The 15,158-nt window shown below is 38.8% G+C and overlaps 1 protein-coding gene across 1 annotated transcript in view; it reads right to left on the minus strand.

Annotated features, from left to right (window-relative positions):
• EGF (epidermal growth factor) overlaps positions 1-13,425 on the minus strand; it is a 60,123-nt gene extending 46,698 nt beyond the window's left edge. Inside the window, 3 exon segments of the mRNA XM_008940055.1 lie at positions 114-313; positions 3,779-3,934; positions 13,299-13,425. Coding sequence (XP_008938303.1) covers positions 114-313; positions 3,779-3,934; positions 13,299-13,425 — 483 coding nt within the window.
• Between the last annotated feature and the right edge of the window lie 1,733 nt (positions 13,426-15,158).

The raw sequence follows: 15,158 nt of genomic DNA on the forward strand, positions 1-15,158 counted from the left end.
GAAGTGTTAATCAATGAATAGGAATAACAGAATTGTACCTAAAGAGCACATAGTTTCCATAGAGAGTTTTATGCCCATTAACTTGGAAAACTGCAGAGAACCAATTACTTTACCTCTCGTTTTGTGCCATTCAGGTGAACTCTTTGAAGCAGTCGCCTTTCAGAGTCTACCCAATACACTTTCTCTTCTATATAATGAAAATCCATAAGCGTTGACCGACCAGTATCAGCCACCAATCTTTCATGATTGGTCCCTTCAGTGTCAATTCTAAAGATGGCATTTCCATGGTTAAAAAGTAGGAATGGTACAGGGTCTGGTGGGGAGAATACAAAAAGAGACCAAATAAGCACTGCATTTTTGCTGCTTTAAGTTCTCATCGGTATTATACTAGCCAAAGAGAAAGTTCAGGATCTAACCATCTCTCTAATATTTTAATGATAACTTTCTAGGCATACCACAGAGAACCAAGAGGATACAAATCTAACAGTTGTTTCACATGTAATGCTGAAAGTTAGGTCAAATGTGTGAGTTGTGAAGCTGAGATTGCAGTGGTTGTTACCACTCGTCCCAAATACTCCAGTCTAGCCAGAGGCTAGAAGAACTATTGCATGTGTACAAAGAAAAGCTGAAAGAATTATGCCACGGATGTGTCTCCAAGTTAAAGACCGTTTTCAACTATTATGCTGTAGCAAGAATTTATCACGGAGAGGTGGTCTGGAGTCTCACTTTAACCATCTAAACAGGGAAACTGAAGATCCCAAGACAGGGCAAAGGAAGAAGCTAGATACTGTAGAGGTTTCTTGTGATGCAGAGGGCTGAAGGAACACAGAAGATCTGTACTTAAAAATGCTACATCTCAACAGTAATAACTCCTTCCAGACAAAAGCTATGTTCATACTATGTGAAGGGTAAGAGTGTGTCTGTAACTTAATATCAAATATGTTAAAATGAAAGATGTTCCAATTAAGCCCCAAACCCTAGATATCCAATTAAAGTTGAAGGTTATGAACACTGAGGATGATTCAAATAACTTTAATGCAGCCTTTAAACAAGGTGACAAGTATAGAAGTACAATTAGTAGGACGTAACGGTTAGGGCTTCAGATTACACTATGTCAGTTTTGTGAAACCTTCTTTGTTATTTTTAGGGTATCACCACAGGGCAGGGCTCAGATTGCCCAAGTAACCTTAACTGCATTTCTAAACTAGGATGGTTTTCATTTCAACAGTTTGAATATTATGGATGCCTATCCACTGCGTAGCAGAGAAAAGGAGCTTTTAAGTAGACAGTCACATTTTAGCTTTCACTTGAAAAAGAAACATGGGAGTTTTTTTCTAACTTAAAAAAGGAAATAAAAATGTGGGAATATACAGCCTGGTCTTTAATTTACCACCAAAACAACATTCAAAGAAGAAAGCACATTGTGGTGGTAATTGTGGTGATTTATAACATGGTTGCCTGAAGCAACACATCATGACATAGAAGTAATGCTCTAACCACGTGACTTTGAAATGGAATTATTGCTATAGGTCCAACAGAATGATATCTTTCAAGCCTTCTAATCACTTGTTGAATTGATCTTCCTGCAACGCAGAAGTAACTCCGTTTACCATGGATGAATGTCACCAAAGACATACTATCATCAGTTCTCTTGCACCTATGATTTTGAAAATTTAACTGGATTTCCTGAGGAGTTTTACAACCTTTTTGTTTAATATTTTTATGATTGGCATGCAACCCAAGGCTTTAAACTCAACAGATATCAGCTGTACAAATTTTAGCCAGATGCTCCACCTTCACCATGGTTGCAGGGTTGTTTGATAGAACCCCTTTCACAGCAGAAGAACGAAACCAATTTTGATTTCTCCAAGCAAAAAAAGTTCTGACAAATACCCAAGATATAATTTTCTTGTGGTCACAAGGAAGACTATCAGCACACTATTTCTATATTAACAGACTCAAGTTTTGTCAAGTTTTCAAGCTACAAACCAGTTGTAACAGCTGCTTCTAGGATGTTAGTGACTCCTTTTTTCTGCTGCAATTTGCACTGAGCAACTGCATGTGAGAATATTTAAACTATGAAGACTTGCTTTACGTAAATGGTAAATGAACGGTGAAGTGTAGCAAAGCTGGTTTATCTCAGGAATCTGACAGCCGTCTGGCCTGCATTTTTGCAAATTGGCTGACCAAGAGCATTTATACACTTTGGTTTTGTCTCTTCCACTCTCTGAATTTCCTATGATATGCCTGTGAATGGGGGTTGCAAATGGAATAGGGACCAGATAAATCCAGCTTTGACTGCGGAGGCACCAGTCAGATTTGGTACTTAATTTTTATCAGGGGTTTAATGAATAGGGAAACAACACCCGCATCAGGTAGCTCCCTGTCCTTAAAACTTGAGGGAATTTCACTTGGTGTACCACCTACAGAGGGGTTTATAACTAGCATAAATGTTCTTAGCCATCACAGTAGCTCCTGAACCATCAGTCACTTTCTATTGGTGCCATAAATGCTAGTAATAACATATTTAAAAATTGAAGTAATCGAATATTAAGGTAGGATTGTTCTTTGAAAGATATCTGTGCACAGATATCACTAGGAGGTAATGTTTGTTTTCATTTCTCTTGAGTTCTGGAGTGAAAAGTTTAGAAAAAAAATATTTTTTTTTTTTTAATCTATTTAAGAGGATAGAGGGCTACAAAAGACCAGCTTGGGTCTTTGTGAGTCACATGTTGCTGTCAATAATGATAATTCTAGGAGATGACTGAAGTAATTGTGTTCATGCCAATTTGGGAGCTACACAGAGTACTTTTGGTTATGTCCATGGTTCCAAGGACTACATGCACAGGGACTCAAGTATACCTCCTACTTCTTGAGCTAGAAACATGCCCTGTCACATCCCCTCCCTGCATTAGCGAGAGTCCCATTAGTGAGAAAAAGAAAATCCGAGCTCCTGGATCAGAAGGGAGCTGTAGCATCTCCCAGGCAGGAACCAAAAACAGCCATTCATGAAACCAAGGTGAAGAGGTGAGAGGTGAATTTCAGAGTGCTCTCACCTCCTGCTTCAGAAGTAATATGGGGTTAAACCAATCCATAAAATCCAACTAGTTTTAGATAGCATCAGTTGAGGACAAAATGAAGGTTATTCAAAGGCCATATCTGTGGCTATTTTTCTCTTAGAAGCATTAAAAACTTTTAATATTTAAATGCATCTTACACATTCAAAAATCAATTTATAAACCCAGGGCAAAGCAAGGGACAGAAAGAACTCACAGTAGCACTCATGTTTATTAAGAAACTGCCGATGGGCCAAAGCAAAAATAAGGGCTTCCTGTTTATGATTTCACAGCACCGTTCATAGAACCTAAGCACACTGGAAAGACATCAACACTAACAGACCGAAGGAAGCAAAGGTAGCAACATCTTGTGTGCTGCCATGTTTTCCTGAAAGTGGCAAGGATGGGATAAGAAAGTTAGCAATTCCAAGCATACAGAGAGTATGTCTACTAAACAGAAAGTCCTAGTTTAATTTGTTTTTTTTTTTCATATATTCATTCATCTTTCCACCATCATACCTTCTATTCTTCACTATCACTCTTCCATGGCACCCACTTTTGGCCCTGCCACTTACCCACACAGTAGAAGAAACAGTTTTCCCATCAGTGAACCAGAGCACTCTGGTCACTGTCCAGTAGCAACTAGCCAGTCATAGTTTAGTTTGAAAAATTATGCGGATCAAAAGCTCTTTCTTAGTCATCAAAAAAGCAAATGACCTTACCATTCACATAGCATTTTTAGTGCTCACAACTGAGAAAAGACCGTTTGTTGATATCCAAAGTGTAGCCAGGCAAACAGGAGCAGATGTAGGACCCTGGAACATTGGTACAGGTTTGGCCACAGATTCCCAAACCACCTTCAAGGCATTCATCAATATCTGAAACATGATTTTGAACAAATTAGGAAAATTCATCTAGGAAAAGCAGCAAAGAGAAAGAATACCCTTGACATAGTTATCTAATAATAAACTGGTTCCAAACTTTAATACTCTGTCAAAAAAGGAGAGGAGGGTGACTGTATTGCTTCATACATTGGTGTCAGAATTATTGTTTTGTTCATTGTCACACACACAGTGATTTTTCTTTTTTTTTCTTTTTTTTTTTTAGAAGATTGTCCAGGGAAATTACCATTTTCCCTAGTGTCTGGGTGCTCTGGTCTCCGATTGCCCAAACACAGGGAAAAGACTTGACTCGCACTCCATTTCTGTGTTCTTCATTATCATTTCCTAAACAAAAGCTGCCTGCAACTGCTTCCTTCTATCTTTATCCCTCTTTCCACAGTAATAATTTTGCCAACAAATTAATAAATTCTGCAAAAAAGCAAAGCAGCAAACAGGCTGCCATAGCACGAAGTTCGACACTGGACTCATTTTGGATCAAGTCAAATCTCAAAAATACATACAAAACATTAAAACCCCCACTACACTCTGACAACAAGAGGCCCAAACCAAGGCAACAAGCAAACTCATTAGAAACGGGGCTTTTAACTAATAGATTAGGCTGGAGTCTTTAGGAGTTAAAAGAAATTGGACATATTTATTGTATTTTATCAGAGGCTGAGGAAGTAATTAAGAACTTTATTTTTTTTAAAAAAAAAAGCTCACAACTGAGAAATGTATTTTACACTAAGGGGTAAAGAAATTTGGCAGTACCATGGATGATTGTCCCAGGAAACTGAGAAAAACTTCAGTTCTTACTGAAAATGCATCTGATGGCAATATCCCAAGGTGCTTGAAATCTGGCAATACTATAACCTGGTACATTCCTTGAAGAACCACTATGAGGGTTGCTCTAAGGAGCCACTTTTTCCTTGCCCAAGATCTGTTTGATGTCAGTGGCTTTTGCTCTGTGTTTTATTGTCTGACTTTTGCAAGTGCAGGAAAAAGGAATCAAAACAAATTATTTTAAAGAGACACATTTGATTAAGTCCCTAAAGGACATTGATTCGTAACCAAAGCTACATAGATGCATTGAGTTGTTTCAAGCATAGCTCATAACAATTTTTCTATTTTTTTTTCTGTATTCCTGATCAATAATTTAGAGCAATGGAAGAAGAACATCTCCTTGCATAACTTAGGTGATCATTTGTATCAAATGAAAATTATGACAGTGCTTCAGGAGGTCTGTGACTGTGAGGTGAGGATTCCCCTAGTTCAAAGAAGGTCAGAAATGGCACCTCACAATAACCACAAGGAACTACAATTTAACCAGCTCACACCAACACTTTGAAAGGAACTTTCTCTCTCAGTGATCTGAGGAGAGAGAAGCAACCAGATCTCTGATACCCCATGGGTCTGGGAACCTGTCTCCTTTAACTGTTCTAAAAAACTACACGCAGCAGAATTGTTTAAGGGTTTTTTCTGTGTCAGATATCAAAGCTGTTGGAAAAGAATGTCAACGCTTACAACGCTGTACACACCTAACATGTCTGTACAGACTAGGGAAAGTTTCCATACTGTTTTCAGAGTTTTTCAACAACATTATGTTCCACATAGCAGATGAACTAATTTGGCAACATATGAAACATAATCAGAGCACATGCAACTGATGTCTGTTGAACAGATTATGAAGGTAAAGCAGAGGCATTTTCAACAACTTAATTCCAAAAAGAACTCTAATTCTAGCCCACAATCTTCTTCAAACAATCAGCTTTCGGGAGCATATTTTCCCACACATACAAGGGATGTGCATGCCATTCTCCACAGCATTAAAGGAGTAACTCCTCCAAATCCCCTTTAGAAAGGTTTGATTGGCTTAGAAGTTTGTTAATGGGCTACAGAAACTGTGAACTCCAGGTTGCCACTTTAAAACTAGCTACTCCTGGCTAACATTGCCTGGATGTCATTAAACTAAAGGACTCTTGGATAGCCCATCTGGGAGAGCTTTGATGACCTCAGCTCACTGTCACAGCTGCTGTCAGTGTTAGCAGAGATGTGAACAAGTCTGCAGGCATGAACACCATTTGTATCTCTCCCTCATGCACTGGTTTTCAAATGGAGCAACTGGCTGACTAAGGTGGACAGTTAATCTGATCTAGTCACCAGTACCAAAACAGGTGTAAGAATTTGTTGATAAAGGCTGTAATGTAGTTTGTGTTACTCAACAGACTTTTATGACAATCGTGGCTTATCAAATAAACCTGATGCTATTTCTCTGAGGAAATTACCAGTATGGGTGATAAAGGTAACTGTGTAGATGTAAGATTGCCAAAGACAGAGCTCATTTGACCAAGCAACGTGGAATACGGATGGAAGAACTATTATTTGATCACAACAAAGAACACATAAAATGAGAATAAGAAAGATAAGCCTGACCCACGGATTGTGTCTGGAAGGTTGCTTACTCTGAAAAGGATTTGTATTGATCTGCTGACCTCTTAGCATGTTTCCTGGGCAAGAAAGTTCAAATCACAACACATATAAACACAGGAAAAATGAATGACAGTGGGGAAATTATTTTACTTCTGTATATGGCATTGGTCAAAATATGTTGGCATGCTGTTTGTATCTTTCAGATGTAGGTTGTCAAAGGATCCTGGCAAATTAGAAATTTTATACACTAACGATAAAAAGCCTGATCTGACAGCAAGGAGAAGTGCCTTTCTTTGAGATTCTTCAAGAGCTCAGTCTGTCTAGATTATCAGAAAGAAGTGGGAAGTTTGCAGACTGGGATCACAATATATGAACACCTTCAAAAGAAAAAGTACCAGATTTTCTAAAGGGCACTATTATCTTTTGCAACAAAGATATGATAAGGACTGATGGCTGAGAACTGAAGCCAGGGAAATCAAATTTAGATGTTAAATTCACATTTTAACAGAAATTAGCACAGAATCATAGAATTATTAAGGTTGGAAGAGACCTCAAAAAAACATCAAGTCCAACCATCAACCCAACATTACCATGACTAAGCCATGTCCTGAAGTACCATGTCCACACATTTTTTGAACACCTCCAGGTTTGGTGACTCCACCAACATGTTCCAATGCTACACCATTGTGAATTACGATTCTCTAAGGGAACTACCCACGGAGAAAAAAATATGAGGGTCTAAAAAACATCAGTGGATATTCTCACACCAAGATCAGACTGGAAAGACAAGCTTTAAGCAAGCACAAGTTAGTGAGCTACGTACCAACACAACTGGACAATGGCCTGTTATTTACAGGGTGCATTTTCTAGCTTTATATGAGTGTACAAAACTAACTCTCCAAGAAAGAGCATACTGATTGACCAGGCTACAAGAAACTACACTGCTTGCATGTGAAGAAAGGATTTCAGGGTTATCAGTGTGCCCATTTTCATCACCACTAAAGTTCACGTAATAAAGCAAATCCCACACATACTGAAAACCGTGCAATCACCCCAGCTGAAGAAAGGCTCTAGTGGAAGAATTACAGCCCAATAAAAGGCAAGGGATGCAGTGGTGACAGGCAGCTCAGTCACCAGAGAATGTCCCTTCCAGCAGTCAACAGGAAGCGCCCACAGACATAGCACTATTGTAAAAGACACCACAGTGCTGTGGACATTCAGCTCGTACGGTGCCTACAATGGAAGAGCACCCTGTGATTTGCATGCTCTCTTCTCTGCTTAAAGTAGGGAGGAAAAAAAAAAAAAGGCTGTTTCTTAAGGTTTAGGAGAACTCAGTCATGAAACCATCCACGGTGTGTAACTAGCAGTGCCTTCACTGGCACTTTCAGTGCCAAAGCAAAGCACAGAGCTGTGTCCTGCTGTAGCTGTTTTACGTGTCCTGGCAACCACATCCCCCAGTGGGAACTTTACCCTGTGAAAGAAATCGGCTTAGTGGACACAAAAGCTGTCTGCAGTGCCCTGACAGCCAGTCTTGAAAGGAAAGAATGAGGTTCTGCTCAGTTCTCAAAGGCTTCTTTATGCAAAAAATGCCTTGAGAATCAGCAAAAACGATGAATCATGTCATCATGATGTTGGCAGCTCTCAATGACTTTGCATACAAATATGCTACTTTATTGAGAGTCCTGAGAAATGCTCTGATTGCAGAAGGTGAAGCATTAGTATGCCTGTCAGGAATACAGAGAAACCACAGTGAGCCAGAAGTTGCTTTCATTGTGGCCCCAAATACATACATTATATATATTTAAAAATACATGTGCAAGTGCACACTCAATCTCACTCAAATTTGATTCCTATGGAACTGGACTGGGGATTAATGCAATCTGCTGTATCTAGCCACCACTGTAATATTTTCAACAAGATTGTACATAAAATTTCACCCAGATTAGAAACAAATCAGTCCATCCATTTAGATATTTTGTTAAAAGCATATAGCTAAAAAAACCAGAAGATAGCCAGAAATGGAGACAGATACTCCATATATCAGCACAGCACAACAAACCACATCACGCACAGCTCAGTATCCTCTCTCTCTGATTTTAAATGGGGTTTAAAGTGTAATCTGATCACTCATAGTTTTTGAGAGGATAGAGTCTGTGAAGTGCTCAATTACTGTGGTAAGAAATACAATGTGAATACAAGAAGGTGGTTTTCAACTCCTGGACTTTTTCAGACCGGAGCCACAGAGGTGATCATATTACAGATATGACAACAAGAGGAATCACATGATTTAATCAAGTATAGAGTAGAATCAAATTTAGAATTGCAATAAAATTCACAAACCACTTGTAGACATCTTGAAGAGAAATGGAAAAAAAAAAGATCTCAAGGAACTAAAATATCTTTAATTTTCTACCTTTCAGGACTCAGATCTTGGGCACTATAACAGAGAAAAAAAAACAGTATTTTTCTTTCAAATAAATTCTAGTTGTAAATAGTAACTACAGAAGGGACCTCTACTTCCTAAATCATACAACTTCCAACATAATGTCATTGGCTTGCCTTTCAAAGATGTTCATGAGGCTATCATCTGGCTCTCTTTGAAAGGCATCAGCAAATACTGTCATCAAGATCCCTTTAAAATCAGGTTTCAAATTAGACAATAGAAAGTAAACAGTTTTGTTTGAAACAGAACATGAAATTAATATCTGCTATTTTCCACTGTGCAGTAAAATGTGAGTTCTGCAGTATTAGTCATTGGTTCTGGAGTCTGGCCCTTATCCTTCTTCAGGATTAAGTTTCATTTGATGTGTGACACCATTTCTGTTACTTCTTGTAACATCATCTCCGCCTTCCTATTTTGATCTAAGTTTTAACAACTTAATATAGTATTTGCCCACATTCAGTTGGATCCAATTTCCAGAGAATTCAATGGGAATCTTCTTGTGAATCTGTCTGTGGGTTCAGACCCATGTTCAAGAATTCCTAGCTACTATTTGGTAACAATATTTCTAAGTATTTTTCCTCAAGGCAGTATCATATGAAGGGATGCAGCTAGAAGACAGCTACTGAAAACAAGGAAACAAGCATGCCTCAACTGCAGCTCTTCTAAAATACAGAGGGATACAGTGGGATCTCAACAGGTATACCTCTGTGTCATGACAGGAGTAGACAATACAGTTCCCTAAGAGTTTCATTGGCTCCTACTGCTCCTTATGCAATGCTAGCCAAGAAAGGATGCTGTGAATTAGTGAGGGTTTGGCATTTCACATTTCTCAGAATACAACATAAGAAGTTTTGACAGAAGGCTATATGGAGCAAACTGAAGCCAGGATTTGGCTAATTAAGGTGAATTTAAAGATGTAACACCAAGAGTAATAACAATATTCTGCACCACTAGTGCTCCATGGCAGGAGAGTAGTGAACAGCAAGAAAGAATGGAGGATAGCTTGAGACACGGAAAGAAGCATCTGACCAAAAGAACTGACCTAGATAGCTGCAGTTGTCACCTTCAATTGGAGGCTGTAGCTCTGCGGGAATGTGCAGCATGCTAGCCCTGAAGTAGTGACAAGGCCTGATCAGCTAAGGTCAGAAGCTAGTAGAGATGCACAGAATTTAAGAACTTGCAATTCCATAAAACTTCGGTAATGTGGGTTGCATTTTGCCTTCTTCAAAAACTTTTACATGATATTTTTGGGTTTGGTTTTGGTTTGTGTTTTGTTGGGTTTTTTTTGCTAATAACCACCTTCTTTCACTTTTAAAACTTGCAAAGTGAGCCCTGAAGCCAAAATCCCTTCGGTCTTGTAGTATCCAGACTATAATATATTTAACTAGGGTAGCGCAAGACTAACAGGCACTAGTATCTGGTCCAAAACTGATAATACAGGGGTCTGCTCCAGGGGCCTCTTCAGATACACAGTGCCACATAAGAAACTTCTAGTCTTGAGTTGGGAAAGCATCTACACACCATGGGAGAATAAAAAGTAGTGTTGGCAAAGCACAGGCAACTGATTCTACTAGGCATTAAGGCTCATTCCCTGGTGTACTATGTATGCTTACATGGTCTCATATATTAAAAATCAAAGATCTCCCAAGACCAACTATGTTTTTTCACAACTATGTGTTTTCACTGAGGTCCAAGAAAGATCAGTTATTTAACTGAGTCCTAAGCCCTGACATCAGCTTCAAATAAATTATTAAATCAACATAGCAATGTCAAAAATTGCAGATACACTTCCATTTCTACCGTAACTTGCAGCTAAATTGATATGCTCTTTCACCAGACTAGTCTTGTTCTGACCTTATTATTTGTTCTCCCATACTTTCTTTCTTACGAACCTTGCTGTTGTGGGATGCACAGTCCTTCTGAAAGGCCTTTCCTCTCTGGGCATATCAAGTCAGGATTCAAATAACCTCTCCTAAACTAACTGTATAAAATTATGTGAGACCTTTAGGGTTAGATTACATTATCCTTCCACAGGATGAGAAGGTCTTTGACCTTTGATTATCCCTAGAAATAAAAGGAACTAATTAAGAAGTGAGCTCTTTAGCAACGTAGGAAGAGGACAACCTAGATCTTCACCTGTAGTGGCAGAAAGGAAAACAAATCTAAAAGCCTACACACTTTCCAGTAAGTGTTGCTTGTAACAGCTCACTAACAGAGCTGACACCTTCTCGATTCAGGGTAGTCCTTTTGGCTGGCAGGATGCCACCTCAGTCACAGACAATAAAGAACATTTTACAATTGGTATATTTATTACAGCTCACCAATGAACGGTCGCCAAGCCACAGTTCAGCTTGCTGTCATTGTTCACAGTTCAGTGGTATGAGTCATGTCTCCCACTCACCACTTTTATCCCCACTATTACCTTCAAAGCCTGCCTCCAGCTTCCTACCACTTGCTTCCACTGCACCCTCTGTCTCACATAATTAATGAACTAGAATATTATACATCCGGTCTTCCAGCCAGAATACAATTTGTTTATCCAGCACACAGAGGAAATCCATTCCACTGAAGCATCCTTCAGTCTTACATTTCATGTCAAAATTTCACCTTTGCCTAGTCCCCTGTAAGCCAGTGGTTGCTAATGAAAAAGTAACCCCAGAATACCTCATTTTTCATTTGTTCTGTACTACATTGGATTGTTCAGAGTATGTTGTAGTAACATGAGCTCTTACACAAGAGTTCTATTAGTGCTTCTTGCAGTGTTTGCTGAGCTACAAGCCATTCTGTTCTGGTGCCTGACATAGTCTCCCCTCATTCATAGTGTAGTGGAATGCATCTGATTTTCAACAGAAGAGACATAATGCATGACAGGTTATTTCTCCATTAATGGAAGAGTGATGTACATCAGTATGTGAAATATGTCAACTAACTGAAATTTAAAAATACAGCTTTGCAGCCTTCTGAATGTCAATATTTAGAGTGCTTTTTGATAGCCAAGCAATTCCTTTCAAGTCAGTAGGATTCTCCTGTTATACATGAGCTCTTAATTGAGTAATCCAGGTATGTAGAAGTCATAACTCATGCACATACTAATTAGCTGCTGGACTATATGTACATAATAGCAAATAGCGTCGCCCTATAGGAAAGGCTGCGTAAAGTGCAACAGTTGCTGCAGATATGTTGCACACACTGCATAGATGTCAGGCTGAAGTTACAGAAAACCAGGTCTGGTCTAGTCCCACGGACTGGATGGTCATAAGTAGCAGAGAGGATAGGTACTCTCCTAAAGGAAGACCTTCTGGTTTAGATTTGCTTAAAGGGAATGCAGCCTGTGCACTTTGAGGGTCCTTTGCGATGTGAAGACAAGCATAGTAAGAGGTGACAGTATGGAGATTCTTTTCAGAAGCATGCCTCTCATTTGAATTCAGACATTGGTGTGGAAGTACCCTAGGTGCGTTTGGCTCTCAAACAGACCTTCAGTCATTTGTACACAAAAAATACCTAGCTCCTCCTCTCTTCCTATGAGAGCGTTTAACGCAGATACTTCTATTTTCTGCTTACAAGATGGCATGTCTTGGCAGAATGCACAGAGGAGGCACCTGTTATTAAATCACTGGAATCATGTCAAGAACCGAGTCAGAGCCTCTGAAGCAATCCAAGGCAAAAGCAGTAACTTCAAATACTAGGTCTGCTTGAATTCTTACAGAGTGTTTCCTCACCTCCTTACTGCAAAGTTCTTGACTTCATTTTCTCTGGCTTTCTAAAAAAAAAAAAAATTGACTTCAAGGTAGCAGGGTAGGGAGAAGAGTTCTGTCATTCTTTGTCTTACACTTTGTAAAGAACAGGAACTTGCATTTTACATGTTCCCAATCACTAGAAGTGATTATACTAATATTAGTGCCATATATTTCACCTAGACTTTAATACTACATCAAATAAATATCAAATAAAACTGCAATCCATGTATTGTATGAGACATGTTATTAAACAGAAGCCCACATATATGCATGCACCAATAAACATAGAAAGAGTATTTTTTTAAAGAGATCTAGCCCACATCTAAGTATCTACTAATACATAATCATTAAAATACTCTCTGTATATGCAAAAAGAAATATAAAAATACACCTATTTGAATTTTATATATACAGAAGTATAAATATGTGCATGCACATGTATTGAAAATAAAGAGATACTAAAGCTTTGAAAAGGAATTTTGGTAATTAGGGAACAGTTCTGATTTCTTAACAATCATATAAAATTTTATCCTTCTTTCTGATAGTTAAACTGACAGACAAATGACTGCTGAAAAACAACATAAATAAAATGTGTTCTGTTCATTTTGAGAAGCCAAAGCTACCAAGAAACCGGCTTATCAGTTCTGCCAGAACAAACACAAGCAATCTAAAAATCTCTTTGAAAATTATAAAGCTCTATTAAGAGAATACAAATGCAGTTTTCTCAATCTGTTAAAGGTCAGCAACTTACCTATACAAGCCGAGTTTTCAGTCTTTAATCTGTATCCATTAGGACAGTTCCAGTGCTGCAGAGCTGAGAGGCTGACAAAACCAATTTTAAAAACCACTGGCAAAAAAGCAACAAGGAAGAGAAACATAATCCTGAGGGGTTTTGAACTGTCACTGGAGAAAAACTAGCTTGTGTTCATATCTTGGTCATATCCAGGACAAGACGAACACGTGTAATCCAAACAGGTTTCTGCAATCTCCCATTTTAAACTCAGACATCTTATCACAATACCAGGTTTTATCTTTGCCTTGCTTTTCTTGTCACTTTAGCCCTTACTGTGTCTGACTACAACCCTGAAGAAATTCCTAGGAGATCTCTTCCCCACACACATCGGGTTTTTTTCCTCTCTCTTCCTTTTTTTTTTTTTCTTTTTTGGAAGCCAAGTATGAAATGCCTGACACTCTTGCCACGAATTTAACACAGCTTAAAAGTAAAGCTTGCAAAGATCACTGTGAATTTCCCTGCAAGAAGTGAAGCTGCTGTTTAAATCTGAAAAGCTGTGAATTTGGAAAACTCCCTCAGTGGAGTAAAGGGAGTGAGATCTCCAGGTACCGTCCTTCTCCAAAACGCAGTTGCTTTTTGCATACAAGCTTGGATGGACTCCTCTTTTCTTTTTAAAGCTCTGCTTGCCCCACCTCTTCTCTTTTTAGTACCACTTGAGTGAACCCTGTGTTTGCAAATAGTAATGTGGTCAGTTCCTTACTACAGGGAACTGAGCCAGAATGCAGATACCCAGCCACCCATAATAAATACAGTCTATTTAGAAAAGCAGCCCCTCCTGCTTGAGAAATACCTGCAGCATGCCCGCTAAGTTTTATATCTCAGAGAATGTAGGCAGGTTTATATGAACCATTCCTATTCAATCATGATTAGTTGCATTCGTTTTAACAGCCATGTGTTTTACCACCAGAAACAAACTCTGTCATCAGAACATTTCATGCAAAAAGGGAGAAAAAAAATACATCCCTTTGATTTCTCAGATATATTTCAACGGGAAATACAAATTGGTGTAAGGGTGAAGTTCAGATCTAGGGTATGTGTTTGTAATTCTGATTTCAAAGAAGTTGCAACCATCTCTCTCAGGTCTGAATTTGAAAATACCTGCTGTAACAAACAGATGCAACATGTTTTGAGCCTGCATCTCTCACAACTTGCAGTCATTTAGATGCACACATCAGTGGTGTAAGAGGCTACTGTTGTGATGCAGCGCTCTTTCACGTCCATTTTCTTCAGGCATATAAACTAGAGAAATTCCAGGTGCATCAAGCTGATAATTCTTCCAATATTGGAAAAAAAATCTCCTTTTTCACAGTCCTTAGGCCCAGAATAGCAAAGCTCTACAGCACAAGCATAAGTGATTTGAAGAATTTTGAATGTGCTGAGATTTAAACACGTGTATGAAATGTTGACTGCAGCAGGCTTTGTTGAGCTAACTACTGTGAGACATTCTCATTCTACTGGGGGGCTGTTTTTGTTTGTTTGTTTGTTTGTTTTATTTCTGCAGTGCTGTGCTAGAATAAATACTGATACAACAGCTGGATACAGCATCAGCATCAGTTGGTAACCTACAGTTGTACAAGTTCCATCTCTGGGAATTCCACCTTGCCCCTCGTTTTTCTCTGAATTGATAAGGGTCAAGACTTGCACTGTTGGAAAATAAGAAGCGTGAAACCTGGTTATAAATTGGGCCACTCTCCATTAAAAGCAACTGTTTCTTGATGTTTCTGCCTGTGTGTACACACATTCTGCTCACCCAATCTTCACTGCTAAAGATAATGCTACTAGTTAAATCTAGACTGACAAATGGCAGTCACATTTCCA

This window comes from Merops nubicus, unplaced genomic scaffold (genome assembly GCF_000691845.1).
Source record: "Merops nubicus isolate BGI_N331 unplaced genomic scaffold, ASM69184v1 scaffold14855, whole genome shotgun sequence".
In the NCBI taxonomy this organism is placed as follows: domain Eukaryota; kingdom Metazoa; phylum Chordata; class Aves; order Coraciiformes; family Meropidae; genus Merops; species Merops nubicus.